At 37.4% G+C, this 22,672-nt stretch overlaps 1 protein-coding gene across 3 annotated transcripts; it reads right to left on the bottom strand.

Moving 5' to 3' along the window:
- Positions 1–639: 639 nt before the first annotated feature.
- mthfd1a (methylenetetrahydrofolate dehydrogenase (NADP+ dependent) 1a, methenyltetrahydrofolate cyclohydrolase, formyltetrahydrofolate synthetase) lies at positions 640–21,900 on the bottom strand. 3 transcript variants are annotated; one of them, XM_051644783.1, is made up of 27 exons: positions 21,639–21,900; positions 21,449–21,558; positions 21,281–21,365; positions 19,150–19,209; positions 19,019–19,072; positions 18,462–18,598; positions 17,331–17,431; positions 16,556–16,692; positions 14,225–14,336; positions 14,000–14,127; positions 13,369–13,466; positions 12,623–12,796; positions 12,201–12,337; positions 10,965–11,011; positions 10,777–10,884; positions 10,597–10,671; positions 10,408–10,500; positions 9,871–10,005; positions 8,091–8,159; positions 7,775–7,886; positions 6,438–6,577; positions 6,067–6,108; positions 5,828–5,928; positions 4,979–5,156; positions 4,104–4,211; positions 3,715–3,867; positions 640–2,048 (listed from the first exon to the last, which is right to left on the bottom strand). In XM_051644783.1, exons 2-27 carry the CDS (start codon positions 21,547–21,549, stop codon positions 1,980–1,982), a joined length of 2,754 nt encoding a protein of 917 aa, XP_051500743.1. In that variant the 5' UTR covers positions 21,550–21,558; positions 21,639–21,900; the 3' UTR covers positions 640–1,979. The 3 variants fall into 3 exon arrangements, with proteins under 3 accessions (XP_051500743.1, XP_051500744.1, XP_051500745.1); XM_051644784.1 differs by having other exon boundaries at positions 21,449–21,555; XM_051644785.1 differs by lacking the exon at positions 21,639–21,900 and adding an exon at positions 19,605–19,675 and having other exon boundaries at positions 21,449–21,499.
- Positions 21,901–22,672: the final 772 nt, after the last annotated feature.

The raw sequence follows: 22,672 nt of genomic DNA, 5'->3' as shown, positions 1-22,672 counted from the left end.
ATAGGGACTGAGGGACTTTAGAAGAGCACAAATCTTGGCATATCATGCATAAAATATTATTTCAGGCTCAAAAACACCAATGCTAATGCTTAGTGAATGTGGTCCCAGAGGTCTGTGTCCTGAAAGCCTCTCTAGAAAAGGAAGAAAAAAAAATTAATTGACTAGTGGGACAGAGTACTCAACAAAAACTTCTGTCCTACCTACTGTAGTTCACTCAGAGAATGTTTAATGGGTGACCTCGTAATGCATTGTAAACCTGAAGGCAATGTCCTGAACTTATCCCCTGAGTGAAACAGGCCAGGCAACACAGTGAGTATCTCACATCTGGTTACAGAGTGATAGACCAGTTTAATATTCAGTTCAAAATGGGAAATATGATAATACCTATTATTTTAAGATTTTCCTTCAGCATATGGATACAAAGAAGACATGCTTTTGAACAGTTTTATGCATACAGTAAGTATAAGTTTTCTAGTACTTCACAGATTTGTTTCACATATGTATGAGATGACACAATGTACTGTAATGCAAAAACACTGCATGCCACTGTACACTAGTTTTTGCACAAATTATAAAAATCACAACAACTTGTAGACAAATATCAAGAAGGCAAGAGGCAAAAACTCCAAAAACTTTAGCTTTAGATTAGCCCATTTATTCAACAGTAAACATTTTATCATTCAATGCTGCAATTTATACATTTAAATTTTTGCCCTTTCAAATATGTAGTGGACAGACACAAAATTACTTGACTGAATTCGGAATGAATTCGGGTTTAAGCCAAAATCATGGAGGAATTTAAGTTTCATGTTATATGGATATAAAAGGGAAAGATGAGAGTTTTCTTAACTCATTTGAATTACACCTCTCACAGCTACATGATTTAATCACAGCCCCAGATGTCTGGGAAGGACACTTATAGATTACTGATAGTGAACATTGACTAGTAGACAGCAGCAGGGTAATACGTTTCTTGACAACAACAGGCTAAACTAAACTGGACTAACAGGCTGAACAAATATACAATTATCTAATTATAGCCAACAATAAGGCTGTCAGCTTAGTATCTATAGCAACTAGGAACTTCATTAAAGGTCAAGAAAAGATTTTGTTTAAGAGAGAGAGATGACAGCACAGGTAAATATGTAGAATAAATGTATAGAGACTAAGCTATCTACTAGAATCAATGTGTCCCATTATCTAAAAAAATCTATCAATAATACTGACAAACATCAACCTGCTATGCCTAATGACATTTAGCTGACTCAATCAGATAACAGCAGCAATTTCTTAAAACTAACTTGATTTCACAAGTGAACACACTGATAAGAAACACACAGACAATCAGTTCTTGTCACAACATCTGTGTTCTGCTTGGTCGTGGCTAAAAATTAATGGCTAAAAATATCTTATCCTTCAAGACACAGTGTAATAACTGTGAGATCTGGAGTGAAGAATTCCTAAAATAAAACATTCTCTTGTCATACACTAATGATGTCAATTGGCTCCACCCAGCAAAACAACTGACAGTTTGCAAATATACAGATAATAAACAGAAACAGTTAATGATAATTAACTGTTTTCTCATAGGATGTAAAACAATACAATTAGACAGTTACTGATCAAAAACTTGCTAAAGTCCTTATTTTGAAGATTTGATGAATGAACCATTTGTGTAAATATGAGGACATTTGGTCTTCTCCAAAAGTTAAGGAAAATGAGAGGGCACTACTGTCACAACAGGACAGTGGATGTAGTTTTGAGAGATTGTTTAGAACTTTTTCGAGTGAAAACACCTGGATTTCAGGTGACTAGGGTGCCAAAAATTGATGCCATGATTCAACTGAAGAGTCTTCATGAGTTAAAAAAAAATAATTTAACCATATCAAAAAGAAACATTTCCTTGCAATTATTAAAACTTTGATTGACCATTAATTAAACCTATTTCAGTTTGACCACCTTTGCAAGTAACCATTCAGCTACTTGTCACTGTAAAAGTTGTTGTCATGGAAACAGGGCCACGTGGGATCATCCATTTCTGTATTTCTCTGTTGGAGAGTTTGAAGAAATTAGTGAGTGTGATGCAAATATAAAGGAGGCAGATTTAGATTAATACTGTAACTCATTATGTTTTTACTGAGACAAAAAACAAAAGCTACATCAAGCCATCAAGGAACAAAAAAAATACCAAGCTAAACAAAACCATGTGGCTACATGCTGAGCCATGTTAACCATGATCGTGTATAGAAATGGTTGCTACCTTGGAGAGCAGTTATAAAAACTGACTTACAGTACATGTGTAATTTGAAATGAACATAAATGTTGGGGAAGGTCACTTGGACCACCAGTGGATTTTGTTGAAACAGCTCATGTTCAGCACAGGCATGCAGCCTAGCAACGTGTTTGGATAAAAATATCCACAACATGTGTGACCAAATATTCTCTCTATCTATTCTACACGGTACACTCATCCAATCTAAGTGTCTGAGGGAGATGGGATAGAACTGACCCAATGATGTATCATCTAAATAGAGGTGATACCACTGATGTGTCTATTTCAGCCAGTGATTATTAGCACTGAAGACATGGCCAAATACAATCACTTTAATGTTTTAAAGTTAACATGATTTTACTTAATTTTAACTGATCTATTGTGCAATTGAGCTCATCTGATTTTGCAGTTTTATATATACTACCAGAAAACTTTTGGACAAACATGACTGAATTTTCTGTTTTTCATGATCATGAAAAACCTTCTGATCTAAAGGCTTATGCTTAAATGTGCTGTAAGCGATTTTGCCATTCTAGAAGTTCCACAAGCTGAGCAGTTGGATTAGCCATGTCCTCTCTTTCCAAAGCCCTGCACTCCAAAATACCAAATGAGCTTTACTGAGAGCAGAAGTGGTTATCTAAAACAACAGCAGGAAAATAGCGCCCTCAACTGACAACTGTTGTGAATAAAATGGCATAAAAATGGAATTAAGCCTCAATAATTTGCTGCAACTACAAAACTATGAGAATGTGCAAAATAACTGACAGGCAGGAAGCATCAAAGCACATTTTTTTGCTGTTTACATAGTCTATTGCTGTTACAGAGACCGGTGAGATATCTCACAGGCCTTATTTCAGTAATATCTTTCAGGGAGTAGGACATTTTTTTGCATACCTTTCCATGACAAAAAAATCACTTACAGCATCTTTAATGTGTGAAATTAGTTTTTCAGACAAATTTAAAATTTAATTAAAAATTTTAAATGAATGAAATTGTGAAGAAAAAGTAGCCAACAAGTACCTAGCATGCATGGGAACTCATTCAATACTGTTTAAATAGCATCCATACTTCATGAAGTTGATTAAGAGAGAAGTGAGCAGAGTTTTTTTTTATTTTTTATTTATGGACGCATATTTCCCATGCCTCCATTTGCATCATTTCATAGTTTTGATGTGAAAAATAGTAATAATAAAGAATAAGTAGGTGTATCCAAACTTGTGACTTTGTAGTGCATGTTATAGGATGTAATAAATTACAATGCTGAAAAAGTCACTAATTATATGACCCATATTGACCATTATATGGTCAATATGGGTCTATATAAACATGCAATTTGGAGATATCAAGCTTTGCTTGCAGATTTTATGAACATTATGTGTGTGAATCGTATGCTTTTAAAAGCTCTAGTATTATTTTGAACAGATGAACAAGTATAAACTCACAGAGCCAGTCAAACAGCAGAGGAATCCAGCTCCAGCATTGGCCTTGATATCTGTAATGGGCAGGAAGAAGTCAGTGGGCTCCCCCTTCAGCATGGGGTCATTATTCAAGGACTGGTGTGTCTTGGCTATGCAGACTGGCAAATTCCCAAAGCCCTTGTAGAGAGGAAAAACAAAGAGAATGAAAGGAGGAGGAAGGAGAATAAGACTTTTATGAAAACAGAATTCACTTTCATTTTGTGCCATCTGGATCAATGCAGTTGCCAGCTATAGTAGACAAATCTTTATAAATCAGATGAATATAGTCCCAGTGTGCATTACAGAGCTGTTTGTGTAACTATCCATTTATTGTATGTTAAATGTAATTGCTTTTTTGAGGAAAGGAAACTGACCTGTTTTGTGTAAAGTGCAAGCTTCTCCTTGGCTTTTGGTGAGAGCTCTATGTCCTTCGCATTGTACATCCTTTTTGCCACGGTCCTTAACTTATCGACAGCTGGAATCTGAAAGATCACATTTATCTGAATTAAATAGTGCATTAGTTTGAGTAATGGATTTTAGCATATTCCTCTAATGGGACTATTTTATACTTAATAAATACAAGCCTCCTGCAGATTAACTGGATATGTGTGATGAGCAGTTTTCATGCTGGTTATATTTAGGCCTTGTCAATTATAAAAGATTTCATGCATGATAAAATCATTGGCAGGTAATAAAACAACTCTCTATATAAAGTGTTAATTGATCTTAAAAAAAAAAGTGTGGAAAAGCAGAGCACAGATAATAATAAAAACAAAAAACTCTAAACCTGAATAAAAATAAAATAGCTCAATTGTATACTTGTTCAAGGGTGGAATGACAAAATAAAGTAAACAACATAAGGCATTTATGGATTGTTTTTCATATATTTAATATTTCTACTGTAAATTGTCTCCAGCGTCTGCTCAACCATATTCTTCTTCATTTCTAATTAAGCGATTTCAATACAGCAAAAGTCCCCCAAGGGCAACATTGTTCAACGGCACAGAGGTGATAGTTATGGGATTGAAATCTCAGTGGGGTTCAAACCTTTCTTTGTGTTATCAGCTCAGATCTTAACAATCTAAAAGGGGTATGAATTCTTACATCATTCACTCACCCTCATGTTGTTCCCAACCCATATGACTTTCTTTCCTTCAAGTATTACATGTTTAAAACAACATGAGAGCGAGTAAATGATGACAGAATTTTAATTTTTGGGTGAACTATCCCCCACAATGGCACTTCTTACCTGTGGGTCATAAAGGAACCTGAACAGGTTGGGCATTTGCACAGCCCTCTGAACAGCCTCAGCCAGAGTCAGCGCTCCAGCGCCCCCCTCAGACCAGTTAGTGCACTGCACTGCATCAAAGGCACCAGCCTGCCTGGCCTGGCTACACACCAGCTGCAGTTCAGCATTGGTATCAGAGCTATGGCAAATACAGTCAGAGCCCATGTTCACATATATTCAGTCAGAGTGGGAGTGCTGTTTGTGGTTCAGTTTGGCTTCTGACCATAAAATTAGTGTACCCAAGGATAAAAATCTACTCTTACTCCAGCATTCATATTATTACAGTAACTGTGATCACACTGCAAAAAATTATTCTTAATGAGTAATATCTAAACATCCTTAAAACAAGATAATTTACTTGAGAAGTAAAACTGTGATAATAAGATAGATAATAAGAATTTTGAGAATTGATCTTCAATTAAGTTTCTTTTTCAACCCACTGGCAATCAAACATCAAAACCCTTTGGCTAAATATATGCTTAAAACAAGAAAAACTTTTTGCCAACGAGTAAGAAAAACAAACTTAATTCAATACATATTCTCTGAAATGTCTTAATATCTTACGCGATTTTGCTTCTCAAGCAAATTGATTTTGTTTTAAGAATATTGCGATATTTTCACTGGATAACAAGACAAATGATCTACTGATTTTGAAAATATTTTTTGCAGTGCAGTTAGAAATATGATTAGAAAGAACACAGAATGAAATTATACTTATAAATAATTGATGAACAGTTACAGTAGTTTGACAAAAAACATAGACGACATGTAGCACAACAAGCACTGTTTGTAGGCTATTTGATGTTGTACCTGAATTTGTTGACAGCAACTATAACCGGCAAGCCAAATGCTTGTGCATTCTCCACCTGTTTCCTCAAGTGACAACAGCCTCTCTCTAGATGCTTGAGGTTCTGCATTGGAAACAGGGCAAACACCTCAAGGTGCATTTTCAAAACTCATAAAATTTAATAAACATCACTCTACTAATTACCACCTGACATACATCAACATTCAGTAAATCATAGGTTATTATCAGCGCACATTCTTACCTCCTGTGAATCCTCTTTTGGAAAGGGCAAGCCTGCTTGGACCTATAAATAAGAACTAATATTAAGTGGATAATGTGGACATTAAGTTCTTTCATCATGTTCACTGAACCTTAAATACCAGGAGACTATCTCAAAAACGACCTCAGAATATCGTATACACCTCATGGGCAGAATAGGTAAACAGAATTTCATAGCTTTAATGAGGGAAAAATGCAATCAATCACTATGTACATAATTATGAAGACAATGCGAGATATTGCCTCAGTCAAAAAACCACAAATTTGATGATTAAATTAAGTACAGTTGATGTGTTATTGGCTCAAGTGAACCCATAACAGAAAGCTCTCTATGGATTTGTGGATCTGACTCACTGTGGGGCCACCACCGTGCATCTTCAAGGTACGAACAGTGGTCACCATCACTACAACATCTGGCTGCAGGTCTGAATAGCAGCATTTAATGTTGAAGAATTTCTCCAAGCCAATGTCAGCCCCATGACCATACACAGTGACTAAAAAGATTTGAGAGAGGAGCTTTTGTTCAGCTAGTTTTTGGATATTGTGATAGTTTGTACATTTTATTTGTTATTGTAATTTATATTCCAGTCCAGTTGAAACAAACTCCTTAACTTAAGAAAAGCCTTAAAAGGATAGTTGACCCAAAATAAAATTCTGTCATCATTTACACACCCTCAAGTGTTCCAAAACAATATGACTTCCTTTCTTCCATTTAACACAACAGGTGAGGATAGGATAAGATGTTAGGCAGAACGTTAGGCTCAGTCACCATTCACTGTTTCCATACGAAGTTATGGTGATGGAGGCTAGCATTTTGCTTAAGGATAAGATTCTGTCAAATATCTCCTTTTGGGTTCCACTAAAGAAAGTCAAACTGGTTTAGAAAAACAAGAAGAGGAGTAAATGATGACATTTTTGGTTGAACTATCCCTTTAATTTCAATTGTAAGATTATTATCATGTGTATGACTTACTTTCTTCTGCAGAACACATGCAAAGAATATCTCAGCTCTGTTGGTTCTTACAGTGCAAGTGAATGGTGACCAGAAATGTAAAGGTCCAAAAAGGAGATAAAGGCCACATAAACGTAATCCAAAAGACTCCAGTGATTTAATCCATGTCTTCAGAAGCGATATGATAGGTGTGGGTGAGAAACAGATCAACATTTAAGTCCTTTTTTACTATAAATATCCCATTTCACTTCACATTTCAAAAAGGAGTTAAATATTGATCTGTTACTTACCCACACCTATCATATCTCTTCTGAAGACATGGATTAAACCATTGGAGTTTTATGGATTATGTTTATGTGGCCTTTATGTGATTTTTGGAGCTTCAAAGTTCTGGTCACCATTCACTTGGATTTCTGGACTTACAGAGTGGAGATATTCTTCTTTGTTTGTGTTCAGCAGGAGAAAGAAGTCATAAACATCTGGGATGGCATGAGGGTGAGTAAATGATTAGAATTTGTATTTTTATTTTTGGATGAACTATCCCTATAAGGGGTTTGTTGCAACAGGCTGCAGAAGTCTAGACCATCTCTTTAAACATACTGTGAAAGCAAACACCATATGATTGATTTAGTGTTTGCACAGTATTTTTACATCTAACATAAATGGAAATAATAATAAAAAAATTTATGAATCCATTAAATTAAAAAAAGAACTGGAATTTACTGAAAGTGTACCTCACCTACATATCCATCAGGTCCAACCATTTTTAAAGCCATTCTGTCTGCCAGGATGGAGGGACTGCCATGGGCAATGTCTGCTAATGGGCTGGTGTGAACAAACACTGGTGTACCCTAGAGAGGACGACTGAGATGTGGTGAGACAGAATTTGACAACAGCAAGAAATAAGAATTCAAGGGAAAATACTGAAATTATGTGACCAGTAATTCTGAAATGTGTATACTGAATAATTGCTCTTAAAAACAACGATCTTTCAGCATATTTCTTTCTGAGACATTCGCAGTGGTCGTGTGACATTTTGTATTATGACATCTTACCTCTACAGTCTGCATTAAGATGGGTTGTAGTGCATCTTTCAATAGCATGGCCAATGCACCACTGACATTCTGCGATGACAAGGTTTTGTATATTAGATCACACATATACAGTTGTGCTCAAAAGTTTGTATACCCTTGGAGAATTGGTAATATATGAACCATTTTTAAAGAAAACATGAGTGAGCAGGCAAAACACATTTCTTTTATTTCTTATGGGATTCATATTCAACTGTAGGTTATAACAGAATGGCACAATCACAAAACAAAACATGGCAACAAAGAAAAAAATTAAATGACCCCTGTTCAAAAGTCTGCATACCCTTAGTTCTTAATAATGTGTATTGCCCCCTTTAGCATCAATGACAGCATGCAGTCTTTTGTAATAGTTGTCTATGAGGCCCCAAATTCTTGCAGGTGGTATAGATGCCCATTCGTCTTGGCAAAATGCCTCCAGGTCATGCAAAGTCTTTGGTCGTCTTGCATGAACCACACGTTTGAGATCTCCCCAGAGTGGCTCGATGATATTAAGGTCAGGAGACTGTGATGGCCACTCCAGAACCTTCACCTATTTCTGCTGAAACCACTGGAGGGTCAACTTGGCCTTGTGCTTAGGGTCATTGTCGTGCTGGAAAGTCCAAGAGCATCCCATGCGCAGCTTTCGTGCAGAAAAATGCAAATTGTCTGCTAGTATTTTCTGATAACATGCTGCTTTCATTTTGCCATCAATTTTCACAAGATTCCCCATCCCTTTAGAGCTCACACACCCCCAAAACATCAGTGAGCCATCACCATGCTTCACAGTGGGGATGGCATTCTTTTCACTATAGGCCTTGTTGACCCCTCTCCAAACATAGCGCTTATGGTTGTGACCATAAAGCTCTATTTTGGTCTCGTCACTCCAAATTACAGTGTGCCAGATAGCTGTGAGGCGTGTCAAGGTGTTGTCAGGCGTATTGTAACCGGGCTTTTTTGTGGCATTGGCGCAGAAAAGGCTTCTTTCTGGCAACTCGACCATGCAGCTCATTTTTGTTCAAGTATCGTCGTATTGTGCTCCTTGAAACAACCACACTGTCTTTTTCCAGAGCAGCCTGTATTTCTCCTGAGGTTACCTGTGGGTTTATCTTTGTATCCCAAACAATTCTTCTGGCAGTTGTGGCTGAAATCTTTCTTGGTCTACCTGACCTTGGCTTGGTATCAAGAGATCCCCAAATTTTCCACTTCTTAATAAGTGATTATACAGTACTGACTGGCATTTTCAAGGATTTGGATATCTTTTTATATCCTTTTCCATCTTTATAAAGTTCCATTACCTTGTTACGCAGTTCTTTTCTGCTCCCCATGGCTCAGTATCTAGCCTGCTCAGTGCATCCACGTGAGAGCTAACAAACTCATTGACTATTTATACACAGGCACTAATTGCAATTTTAAAAGTCAGGTGTGGGAAATTAACCTTTAATTGCCATTTAAACCTGTGTGTGTCACCTTGTGTGTCTGTAACAAGGCCAAACATTCAAGGGTATGTAAACTTCTGATCAGGGCCATTTGGGTGATTTCTGTTATCATTATGATTTAAAAAGGAGCCAAACAACTATGTGATGATAAATGGCTTCATATGATCACATCCTTAAATAAAATGTTTTTGCATGATCAGTCATATTTTCAAAATCAATGCCAAAATTTCACAATTTCTGCCAAGGTATGCAAACTTTTGAGCACCACTGTACACAAAGACACACAAACACAAACACATACACATTAACACACACACACACACACTGACCAAATCCTCAGTGGTAACAGGATCTCCAGATTTGTTTGTAGCCACTATTATCTTGGTCAGCCTCTGCTGCATATCTTCCTCACTGCTGCTTAGTGACAGTACAGCCATGATCTCATTTTCCAAAGAGCCACAATCCTGAAAAGCACAGTCACCCACTTAAAGGAACACATCTCCCCCTTACAGGCCTAACCTTGAAATAACTCCTGATCACTCTAAGCACAATGGTTAGTATAATAAATGTTTTCAATATTGTATTATCTTTAATGAGAATAAAATATACAAATAATGAACATTATTTAAAAGATTTCTAAACTTAGATTTTTTAGAATATGTGGCAATAACTTTGAAATAACAATAAACATGAACCAAAATACAGTGCACATAGGTATCACATAAAAAGGTGTTTGTGGGATATAGACAGAATTACTGGCAAATAATAATAAAAAAACAAAACAATCATACAAACTTAATAAACTACAGCCACTATGTCAGCTGTATGGCAAAGGGACAAACTGACATTGGGATATTGATACATACTGTTGTGGTGGCTTGATCAATGTCGAGTTGAACAAAGCGTCTTATCTCAGTCTTTGTTAAGGTCAAGGGGTCAGATTTCTCAATGCCCAGTTTCTACAGATCACAAAAGACACAGTGATCATGTCAACATTCTTCTACACTGTTTTTGAAATAGATGTTTGACTGTAAGTTTTGTTTTGTGTGACCTACCTTTAGTCGGTTGAGCTGAGCTGGGGAGACAGACCTTTGACCCACTTTGAGAGGAACCAATAAATCAAACAAAGCCTGTAAGATACAAGCATGTGATATTATACTAAATGCAAATCATACAAACACAAAGGTATCCACACACATCACACCACAACCACATAAAACAAATACAAACCTGACCTTTTCAGAGAGCTTGGTCTCAAAGTGAGCATGTGCTTTAATGGTGTCCATCACCAGTCTACTGGCAGTAGAGATGACCTCACTGTGGCCTGAAGGCTGAAAACTGACCTGTGTTCAAATGTGTTGGAACATATTCACATTCCATTTTATGATTTTTGTTTTTAAACATACAACTAATCATACAGTACCTCCTCCAAAGGAATAATTTGTGAGTATCCACCTCCAACAGCAACCCCTGTGAACAAAAAGCTATGCCTCAATTAAAAAAATAAAATAAAGCAATAAGCCATGTGTTACAGTGATTATACCCCTGGTGTTCTTGGGCATGATGCAAATCGGCAGGAACAGCAACATGATAAACACAGATGTTTCATAAACTAAAAAAAGAATTGTTAAATTCATAATTAATATGATCAGAAAAATAATTATTTCGCCAAGTAATATAGTTCACAAGTCTAACTGTAGGCTGTTTGCGGTAGCCAAGCAATGTAGCAACTTGGTGCATACATATAGAATGTGCGGTCACAGGTGTGCATTTATAGTGATTTTACAGTGGCTTCGAATTTAGAGTCAGAACTACATTAATTTTATAATAAATAATTTGGACAACTTACAATGAACCTGATTAACCATAGCAACTGATATTGTACAAACAGAAAACTTTTACATGAGTTTGGATAGGGTTAAAAGGATAGTTCACCCAAAAAAGAAAATTCTCTCATGATTTACTCAGATGTGTATGATTTTCTTTCTTCTGCTGAACACAAACTAAGATTTTTAGAAGAATATCTCAGCTCTTTAGGTCCATACAATGCAAGTGGATGGTGACCAGACCTTTGAAGCTCCAAAAATCACACAAAGGCAGCATAAAAGTAATCCATACGACTCCAGTGATTTAATATATGTAATCTGAAGAGATTCAATTGCTTTTTAAGAGAACCAGATCAATATTTAAATCCTTTTTTACTTTAAATCTCCACTTACACTTTCACTTGTATGTCAAAGCGAAAGTGGAGATTTATGGTAAAAAAGGATTTAAATATTGATCTGTTTCTCACCCACACTATCATATCACTTCAGAAGACATGGATTAAACCACTAGAGTCTTATGAATTACTTTTATGCTGCATTTAAGGGATTTTTGGGGCTTGAAATGCCATCATTCACTTGCATTGTATGGACCTACAGAGCTGAAATATTCTTCTAAAAATCTTTCTCGTTTGTTTTTAGCACAAATGCCTTACACATACACATCTGGGATGGCATGGGGGTGAGTAAATGATGAGAGAATTTTCATTTTTGGGTGAACTATCCCTTTAAGGGCCATATTGCGTAACACATTCTCAACAAAAAAAAAAGATATCAGCAGTCTTAGAAACTCAAAAAATAAATAAAAAAATAAATAAATTATATATATTTCTCACCCTTGACAACAAAACGGGATCCTGGAGAAGGCTCTCGCACACAAGCAAAAGTGTTTATATTCAGGTGGGCCCCTAAGGCCTGAGCCAAACCAAGAGCAGTGGTGCGTTTTCCCTCGCCCATTGGAGTAGAAGTAATTCTGATCACAATAACACAGACAGACCGACCTTGAAAAGCAATGCATTAGGTTTGTAGCTCCTATCAGCCTAAGACTCTAATTTTGAGTGACAAAGATTTATTCTTTACTTAGTTTCTTTGTTTGGTTTCTTTTATAACTTCTCAATTACAGTCTAAGCTGGATGTAAACAGAGTGTGTTAGCCTGGTTTGTTGAAGTACTGCAGGCTCACATTTGGTGCTTGCGGAAAGTTACTATACTATGAGATTATGTTAACATACATTTTTATATTTCAAGATGCATCCTACCCAGTGACAACCACATATTTCCCATCAGGCTGTTTCTTCATTCGTTTTAGGGCATCCAGTCGTATCTTTGCTTTGCTCCTGCCATATGGCTCCACTTCCTCAGAAAACAGGCCCACCTCTCTCGCAAGCTGACCAATTGGTTTACTCAAGCATGAACGGGAGATTTCAACATCACTGAGGAGATGCAACAGGCATTTTTTAATACATGGATCAGCAAGAGCCACTTTACAGTGACCATAGTGTCAATTTAGAATCACTAGGGTCATCAGAAGTTCTTTTCAATGATAGTACAACAAACTCAATAAAATTTGTTATGAATATGCTTTATATTTAAAACAATCTTCCTTTACATACTTAAGTGGATAGTGGAAATACTGTACATGGGAACATAAAATATCCAGTGGTGTGACAAGCTGTACTCCATCTAAAAATATTTTAAACATCATTTTGCTAATCCTTCCATAATTATTATGAATGCATTTTTGATCTCATATAAATTGAAAGACTACATAGAACAGTTGTACTTTTAACCTATTTATTACTTCATTTGTTACAACACTATACATTCATATACATTTGTAACCTAAACGTTTAACGTTGAAAAAATGCTAAATGTAAATATTTGCATCAGCTAGCTACCTATCTTCAATTTATTATCACACAAATTAATATTGGACTAATGAAAGCACAATTACAGAGTTTTCCCAATACTGTATATCATACACACATGCAAGCCATGTCAGTACCTTGGCTGAGGCCTTTGTGGTTTCTTCTTTGCGTAGACTATGTTCCACTTCCCTGGTCTGTATGTCTGCAGAAACCGCTTTGCACTTTCAACTGTATTCTGATCCAAATCCAAATTAAAATACGGTATTTATAAAATAAGCATTTGTAAAAACATGCCTTGTGTTTGTACAGTATCATTTAATATGTGATATCAATAATATTATTTAATTTATTACAGAAACATTGGTCAGGGAAAGCAGCTTAAACCTTCCACCAATTTCAAAAAAGTCACTTGAAAGTGACACATGAGTATTTTTCAGTAATTAAATGTGCACAGCTTGTCTAAGCAATTATTACTAAGCAAAGGGCAGTAAATACACGGTCCAATGTCTATGTTTTTTTTTATACAAATGACAGTGCAATGACTGTGACTGGAGAGATCACTGAGTACATATAATGTATGAGAATGCATGTTTGTGAAAATGCATAGTACTGTACATCTGTACATATAATTGTTTTTTTTGTCTTATTAAAAACAATAAGTTAGTACTGTATCTTGACCTCATTAGGGTCCTTTGCTCATTTAAGAGATATTAATTAATTTGCTTCTATTCAAGTCATCGAGCCATCCAACTTTTCCCAATGTTATACCTTCATCAACATGGCTACAGTCATGGGTCCTACTCCACCAGGCACTGGGGTGATGAATCCAGCTCGCTCTTTAGCTGTGGAGTAGTGCACGTCTCCCACTACACGTTTCCCACTGGGTTTACTGCTATCTGTTTGTGTAAAAGGTGAACATGTGAGCTAAAACCTGCAGCTATTTGGTATTCCATAACTGCTTTCAAACAAGCAGATACATTCAAGCTGAGGGACCTGGTATGTAATTGATGCCACAGTCTATGACCACCGCCCCCTCCTTCACCCACTCTCCCATCACCATCTCAGCTTTGCCAGCACCCACAACCAAGATGTCTGCTCTGCCCACCTAAAGAAAACAAGAAAACATTTTTAAGTTTCACCTACTACAGTACATTCATTCCACCAAACTGCATGCCATGTCATTATTTAGTTAAACTGATGTTGTTCCAAACCTGTATGACTTTCCTTCTTTCATGGAATACAAAAGGAGATGTTAGGTAGAATGTTAGCCTCAGTCACCATTCAGTTTCACTGCATCTAAAGACGCCCCCTTTTCAGGACACTGTATTTTAAAGATAATTTTGTAAAAATCCAAATAACTTTACAGATCTTTATTGTAAAGGGTTTAAACAATGTTTTCCATGCTTGTTCAATGAACCATAAACAATTAATGAACATGCACCTGTGGAACGGTCATTAAGACACTAACAGCTTACAGATGGTAGGCAATTAAGGTCACAGTCATAAAAACTTAGGACACTAAAGAGACCTTTCTACTGACTCTGAAAAACACCAAAAGAAAGATGTCCAGAGTCACAGCTCATCTGTGTGAATGTGCCTTAGGCATGCTGCATGGAGGCATGAGTACTGCAGAAGTGGCCAGGTCAATAAATTGCAATATCCATACTGTGAGATGCCTAAGACAGCGCTACAGGGAGACTGGAAGGACAGCTGATCATCCTTGCAGTGGCAGACCACATGTAACAACACCTGCACAGGATCGGTACATCCGAATATCACACCTGCGGGACAGGTACAGGATGGCAACAACTTCCCGAGTTCCACCAGGAACGCACAATCCCTCCATCAGTGCTCAGACTGTCCACAATAGGCTGAGAGAGGCTGGACTGAGGGCTTATAGGCCTGTTGTAAGGCAGATCCTTACCAGACATCACCGGCAACAACATCGCCTATGGTCACAAACCCACCTTCGCTGGACCAGACAGGACTGGCAAAAATTGTTTTGTCTCACCAGGGGTGATGGTCGGACTCGCATTTATCGTCGAAGGAATGAGCGTTACACAGAGGCCTGTACTCTGGAGCGGGATCGATCTGGAGGTGGAGGGTCCATCATGGTCTGGAGCGGTGTGTCACAGCATCATCGGACTGAGCTTGTTGTCACTGCAGGCAATCTCAACGCTCTGCATTACAGGGAAGACATCCTCCTCCCTCATGTGGTACCCTTCCTGCAAGCTCATCCTGACATGACCCTCCAGCATGACAATGCCACCAGCCATACTGCTCGTTTTGTGCAAGATTTCCTGCAAGACAGGCATGTCAGTGTTCTGCCATGGCCAGCGAAGAGCCCGGACATCAATCCCATTGAGCATGTCTGGGACCTGTTGGATCGGAGGGTGAGGGCTAGGGCCATTTCCCCCAGAAATGTCCGGGAACTTGCAAGTGCCTTGGTGGAAGAGTGGGGTAACATCTCTAAGCAAGAACTGGCAAATCTGGTGCAGTCCATGAGGAGGAGATGCACTGTAGTACTTAATGCAGCTGGTGGCCACACCAGATACTGACTGTTACTTTTGATTTTAATCCCCACCCCCCCTTTGTTCAGGGACACATACATTATTCCATTTCTGTTAGTCACATGTCTGTGAAACTTGTTCAGTTTATGTCTTAGTTGTTGAATCTTTTTATATTCATACAAATATTTACACGTTAAGTTTGCTGAAAATAAAAGCAGTTGAAAGTGAGAGGACGTTTCTTTTTTGCTGAGATTATATTCCACACAATGAAAATGAATGATCACGGAGGCTAAGATTCTGCCTTTCTTGGCTTTCTTCTGCCTGTCATCAACTGTTTTGGGTGAACTATCCCTTTAAATTTAGCATACATTTGCATATCTTCTTACACCCAAGAAAAACATTGTGTGTCTTTAAAAGGTACACTCAGTATTTTTTCACATGACCAGCTAAATACTACTCATTTTATCTCCAATTATCAGGCACTTACACTCATGGAATAAATTAATTATAGCTGACTGTGAACAGCGCACTTCTACAATGGCATTGGTAGCTGAAGACTGTTGTTTATGCGTGATACTTTATCCATGCTGCTAGATGTCATTATAAGTCCAAGACAGCTGTCATATGCCCAGCGCAACAAACAAATTTACTGTGTGCACCTTTAAACAGCAGAGTTATTAGCTTTTCTTTTTTTCTTCTTCGTAAAATCTTACTATGGGGTTGACTCGGCTCAAAAACTATAAGGGTTGAGGGAAAAGAGATGAAAGAGAGAGAGAGAGAGAGAAACAGGAAAAAGAGCCAAAGCAGAACCAACCTGTTCAGCAAGGTCAAGTGTCTTTGAGTGACAGGTGGTTACTGTGGCATGGTTCCATAACAGCAGATCATGCATTGGAGCCCCAACTATCTTACTGCGGCCGATCACAACAGCATTCTTCCCAGACACAGTCACACCTGCACACAACATGAATCACACTGCACAGTGTTACATCAACTCTGCCTGGTGCATTCATAAACATTAAACATTGGTACCTGTTTAAGTTAAATATCAATGTCAGATTTTTGCCTACTACTGTATCACTCTAAAGTTGGACACACCATCTCATTCCATATGATTACTATTTTCCACATTATAGAATACTAGTAAAGTCATCAAAACTATGAAAAGCACAAATGGATGTTTGGGAATTATGTAGTTACCAAAACATTTTAAACAAATCAAAACAATTGTTTATTTTAGCTTCTTCAGAGCTAGATTTCTGCACACACTGAGCATTCTCTCCAATTTCATTAGGTGCCACCTGGGATGCCATATATGCCGGCTACTACTTGGCTGCTTTTCTTTGACCATCTATGGTCAGTTATGATAGACCATCATGATACATTATTATGGCATGCACAATATCATGAGATATAAATTTTTGGAGCATGAAAATGCCATTTCTCTCTTTCCCTATGTGTTTTTCTCCATATCTCTTTCTTCATCTTTGGAGGATTGTCTAAAACAATAATATTTATCCTTCCATATCTTTTCATAAGGTGACTGATTGATGATGGGAAGAGCTCATAGGGTTCACAAGATTTCCACCCACCGGTCTGACTGATGAGTTCCATACAGCCGTTAGGAGTGCATGGGATGAAACAGCTCCCCAGGTCTCCACGAGACAGCTTGCCTGCATTGATACTGGTCAGGCTGGGACATTTCAAACATTTGAACATAATTAGGTTATGAAGCACATAATATCAGTGTGATGAGGAGGAGGGCATGGCCGGGCCATGAGGGTGCATGCCTGGCACTGAGTGAGAGTCAGTGGGAGAGAGAGATAAGGAGCAGCCGGGGACGCCAGAGAGAGTAACATGCATTTTTATTTTGGGGTTTGAACGAAAGTTTTAATGAAAATTAATTGAGATACTGTCAAAGCTAATTAATGGCTCATTTGAGTTTTTTTTTTTTAATTTTGGAAACTCCTAATTTACAAACAGGATCTGTAAAACTGTTTATGAACAGGTAGAGTATATAAAATATACACTTAAAATGATCTCTCTCTTTTGTCCTGCCTCACTAGGGTGTTACTGTGAGAGTATGAAAATGATAACCAGCAGTTTCCAGCCCTGAGCTAACGATAAGGTAATTTTAGCTCACTTCTCCCATGCCTTTAGCAGTAATCGCAGATACGCTGCAGCAGTAAACACTGTGCTGAATATATTGTCAAAATTTTAGATTGCATATGGTAACACAACTAATATGTATCCCCTAGTGCTCTACCTAATCCATTCATGATGCTGATGAAACCATCACATGATGTCTAAAGATCCTGCAACTGGGTATTGCCCATTTGTGCAGATTTAAAGTCTACCCAAGACTACTTTTACTGAGATAACACAACAAATCTGAAATTGGTAAAAAGGGCAGTATATTCAACATACCCACCTCTGATTTTGGGTGGAAAAAAACAGATAAGGGAGCCAAACAGAGTGGTTAGAATTAGAAGTGGCCATATGGATCAAATAGTGAGAAAGGAAGAGAGGGTGTAAAATGTGACAACACAACCTTGTGAAGTAGCACTCAGAATTCTGTTTTATACATCTCTAATTGAGACATGAGTCGACAAACTATGATCTGTGTTTTTTGTTGTATATTATCTGTCTAGTCCACCACCAGACACATTTTCCCCCATATAGCCACATAGTATCATTCTTGAAAAATATAGCATTTCACTTACCCATCAACATCTTTCTCTGGGGCTACAGCATTGGTCACTTTTTCAGTGTCTATTGGGTTGATGGAGTCGAGGGGCAGTTGTACAATAAGACCATGGACTGCAGGATTCTCATTGACTGCAACTATGCTTCGTAGAACCTGAAGAATATTAGCAGCAAAAGCCTTCAGAAAGCATCAATTGTTTTTCATACCACCAAATAAAGTTTAATTTGCCATGTGCCACATTTACTTCAGAAAGCTTGTTATCTACTATTCTGAACTTGGCCAGCATCTGAAAAGATCTGGGTAGACCAGAGCCTAAGTAGATCATAGAAACAATTGGCACCAATGGTCTCTACGATCAACTTAAGCTTGCGATGCTTTTGGGAAATGCAGCCCTGGACCAAAAATAGATCAATACTGTTAAGGCCCAAAAACTCTGCCCAGTTAATGTGAACAAAAGACTTCCAGTGCCTCTGATTTCCATGATAATGAACTGTGAGCAATGCTACTCAGATATAAAAAGGAGAAAAGACAGCAAAAAAGCTTTGGTTTTTGAATAGGTCCTGTCGCATTTACTTCATCTTCAGTGGCTGTCTTGGGAAGCCTAATGTGGTTCGCATTGATTCCAATCTACACAAAGGAGAGAGACAGTGTCAGCGAGAGCTTTATGATAAACATTAATCAATTTATAAATCAGCTCATTCAACCTCAGCCGCTGCCTTGAGCTTCATGCTGATGTAGAGGTTTGAGTCATCTCTGTCCCCGACCTAGAACAAACCACAAAACACCCCAGGACACAAGAGAGTGTGCAGATGAAGGTAGAAATCTCAACTGATATCTAGTATACAGTATTTGCATAAATGACACATTATTACTCTAACACTTGTAGACCATCCTGTGAAACAGAATCAGTAAACAAATCACTCAAATGCAATGTTAGTTAGAAATTTACAAAATAATGCATTATTATTCTTATGTCTAATATTGATGTGTTTATGCTGTTTATTTGTGTTATTTGTATGTAACGTTTAGAAAAAAGTGTTTTTTAAAAATGTATAAACTAACACAGCTCAAGCAGTGAAATTATTATGGATGAAGCCATGAGTCACAGACAGACCAATATTAAATGTTATCTTATCCATGTGACCTTAAACCAACACACCTTTCTTCCACAAACACGTTGCACACTATTGCATTTATCAACACATGGCCATAAAAGCATAGGGAGATAATCTATTTTAACACAACACCCACAACCATGATAGAAAAGAAAATGGCACATTACCAAATGACCATGTGGAGTAGAGCGAGAGGAAAAAAGAATAAAGAAAAAGAATGAGTCAGATTATCAGGAGAGATGAAATCATACAGCTACTGCCACAAAGTGTAGGGGAAGATGGGGTAAGACTACCCCCTTAAGAACTACATATGTGCATTTGCTAAAAATGGTAACATACATGTATGTCAGTTCAGCATATACAGGATAATGTTACTGAATATTATTAGTATCAGGGACTAAAAATGAAATGTTTTTCATTTCGGTTCGTTCTGAGCAAAAACAAATTTTCGTTCTGGTTCAAAAGTTCCGCAGCCTCCTTTCCAAATAGTTATCGGTTAGAACAAAATAAAAGTTAAAAGCAAAAAAATGGATAATAACGTTATTTTTTAAAATGGCAATACTGTGCGCTATGGGGTGGGTGAAATACCAAATGCAGCATTGCCAGATCTCACAAGAGAAGCAAGCAATCTGGTCTGGAAAAACAAGCTCAAAATAAGCCACTTGCCTCAAAACAAACAAAAACATTGCGATTTATCACAATAGAAATCATAACAAGCATTCAGTTAATTAACAGTTAAGTAAAATTGTAATTAAAGATCTGCTTCTGAGTCAAAACCTGGCAGCATAAAATCTGTATTAATACATCATATCTAACAATAATTCAGTGAAGACTTGGAAACAACTAAGAAAAGTATTTTTTACATCTAATAATGTTTTCCTTGTTTCTGAATTAACCGTGCATGTAAATGTAGTAACTATACATAGTTGTTAAAAAGGTCTTCATTCACAGAATATGAAATCCACAACGGGCAATTAGCAGCAGTTTCCTTCAGGTTCAAAGCACATGTTTCATTTATTCGGGCAACATGAAGTGGTGTAGTTCCATAAATATACTAAGATAAACCCTTTGACCTTAAGTTTCATGAAAACATTTTCAGAACAAATTTAACCGGATATAACCGGTTTCCAGGCATTTCAAAATAACGTTTTCACTCCAGAACAATTGAAAATCACATTGTTCCGTTTTCTAGGGTACGTTCTGCTAAAAATTGAGTTTGTTTTTGTTTTTTTTTTGTTTTTATTTTGATTTTTGTTTTCGTTCTTTGAACCGTTTTTAGTTCCTGATTAGTATATTAGAAATAAATGGAAAAAAATTTAATAGAGTTGTCATTGCCCCACTACTGAGATAAGATAACCCCCTACCTGGGGTAAGAGGCCAACATGGGAAAACTTATCCCAGTTTTCATAATTTTTTTACAGAAGTATTATAAAATAGATCTGATATCATTAAAACATCACTAATGTAAAAAAACCATAATCAAATATTCAATTTAAAATTATGCATTTAATCACTGTTGTTCACTTAAAAAAATATAATGAGAAATATGACAAACATTTTTGTATAAAGCAGGGATGTAACAATAGCAACAAAGACTCTAAATTAAAATGCCACTACTCTATTCAACTACAGGTTATGATGAATAATAATGATTTACTCACCCATATATATTTTCCCCAATTATATGGGGCAAATTAATGAGAGAGAGATGCAGACTGACCTGCAGCACAACCAGGCCTGGCCTAGATCCTGGGAACTGATTCTTCATCTCTGCTATCTCCTTCTTCAGTCTTTCCCTCACCTGTCTGGACATAAAGAGATGAATGACAGTTGATCTGTCTGATTCCTACATCTGCAGGGGCCCTTGCACTCAGACACTCAAACTCACTGTGATGTCTTATTGCCGGACACAATGGTTGCTATGGGGCACTGACTGTCCCAGTATCTCCAAGCTCCTCGCCGGAGCATTGTGACAGTGACGGCGAACATGTCCAGCTACTGAGGACATCAAAATGAAAAAGTTAGTGACAAACCAGATGGAGATGAGACACAACAGTGAGATGACAGATAGAGAGTACCTTCAAAAACAGGGCTTCTTCAGTATTCTGCAGATAGCAACAACTTTCCTCTGTGAAAACCTGCACAGCCACTCCTCTTCTGTCACTGGAAATGGCAACTCTCAAACCAGAGTGGTATCACTATTCTCACTGGATTCTGCCATGACATTCCAGACTATTCCAGTATGACTGGGGAAGCAGGCAGATAAAGGTGCCCTGTCAAGGTTGCAACGCTTGGACAAGCTAAACAACAATCACATGGTTTGCACAGGGCCAAAGAGTTTAAAATACAACTGCTGGGCTATGGAGGAAGTGTCTGTCTCATAGCAGAAGAGCCAGGCAGCCAATCAGGTATCCTCAGAGTTCTGCCTCCTCCTCTCTTTTTAGCTTTTCTCACTCTCTCTTTTTTTTTTTTGCCTGTGAAAGAACTCCAGTCTGTGAACTCCAAACAGAGTTCTTCCTTCTTCTGAAAACAGCTGGAAATGACCCAACCACTGGGAGGAGTCTTGTGCAAAGAGGCATAAACACTTTTTGTGTTTATGTGCTGCCTGTAAACAAACCTCATGTATTTGCTACTTGGTTATTTTGGCATGTCTAACATGATGCTGCATATGATATAGGCAATAACGCACTAAACATTTACTTTGTAAGTATTAGGTTTTGTGGATTTATACTCTTTAAAACACTTTTATTGTTACAGTATATTACTGGAATTGCAACATTAAAAAAACCCAAACTGATTCATTCTCACTACTTGACCTCGTCGTTGAGGAAATACGAAACATCACCATGGCTAAGTGGAGAAAAAATGTTTAAGATTTTTTTTTTTTTTTTTTTTTTTTGACAACGTACAGCAAACGCCAACAGCATTAAGACACAAAAAGAAACAGAAACTGTGTATTTACTATAGTGTTAACGCCCTCTAGTGATTTACTTTTGTATAACAACAACATCAACGTCTTGTCAGACTCAAGATGTCAAAATCAGCGTGAAATCTCAACAATCAGTGACGGCCGAAATGGTTATGAATTTATAAATATGGTTCTGCATGAGAA

The sequence above is a fragment of the Myxocyprinus asiaticus genome, chromosome 19 (assembly GCF_019703515.2).
Source record: "Myxocyprinus asiaticus isolate MX2 ecotype Aquarium Trade chromosome 19, UBuf_Myxa_2, whole genome shotgun sequence".
NCBI classification, from domain to species: domain Eukaryota; kingdom Metazoa; phylum Chordata; class Actinopteri; order Cypriniformes; family Catostomidae; genus Myxocyprinus; species Myxocyprinus asiaticus.
Note: the sequence above shows the minus strand (reverse complement) of the source record. Positions and strands in the feature narration are given on the sequence as shown.

Excerpts from the sequence above, each read along its gene's own strand:
- mthfd1a (XM_051644783.1), bottom strand. The coding sequence starts at position 21,549 with ATGTTCGCCGTCACTGTCACAATGCTCCGGCGAGGAGCTTGGAGATAC. Across the intron at positions 21,366-21,448 it reads TCCGGCAATAAGACATCACA|ACAGGTGAGGGAAAGACTGA; the intron begins GTGAGTTTGAGT and ends CTTTATGTCCAG. Across the intron at positions 5,929-6,066 it reads CAAAAGAGGATTCACAGGAG|AACCTCAAGCATCTAGAGAG; the intron begins GTAAGAATGTGC and ends TTTCCAATGCAG.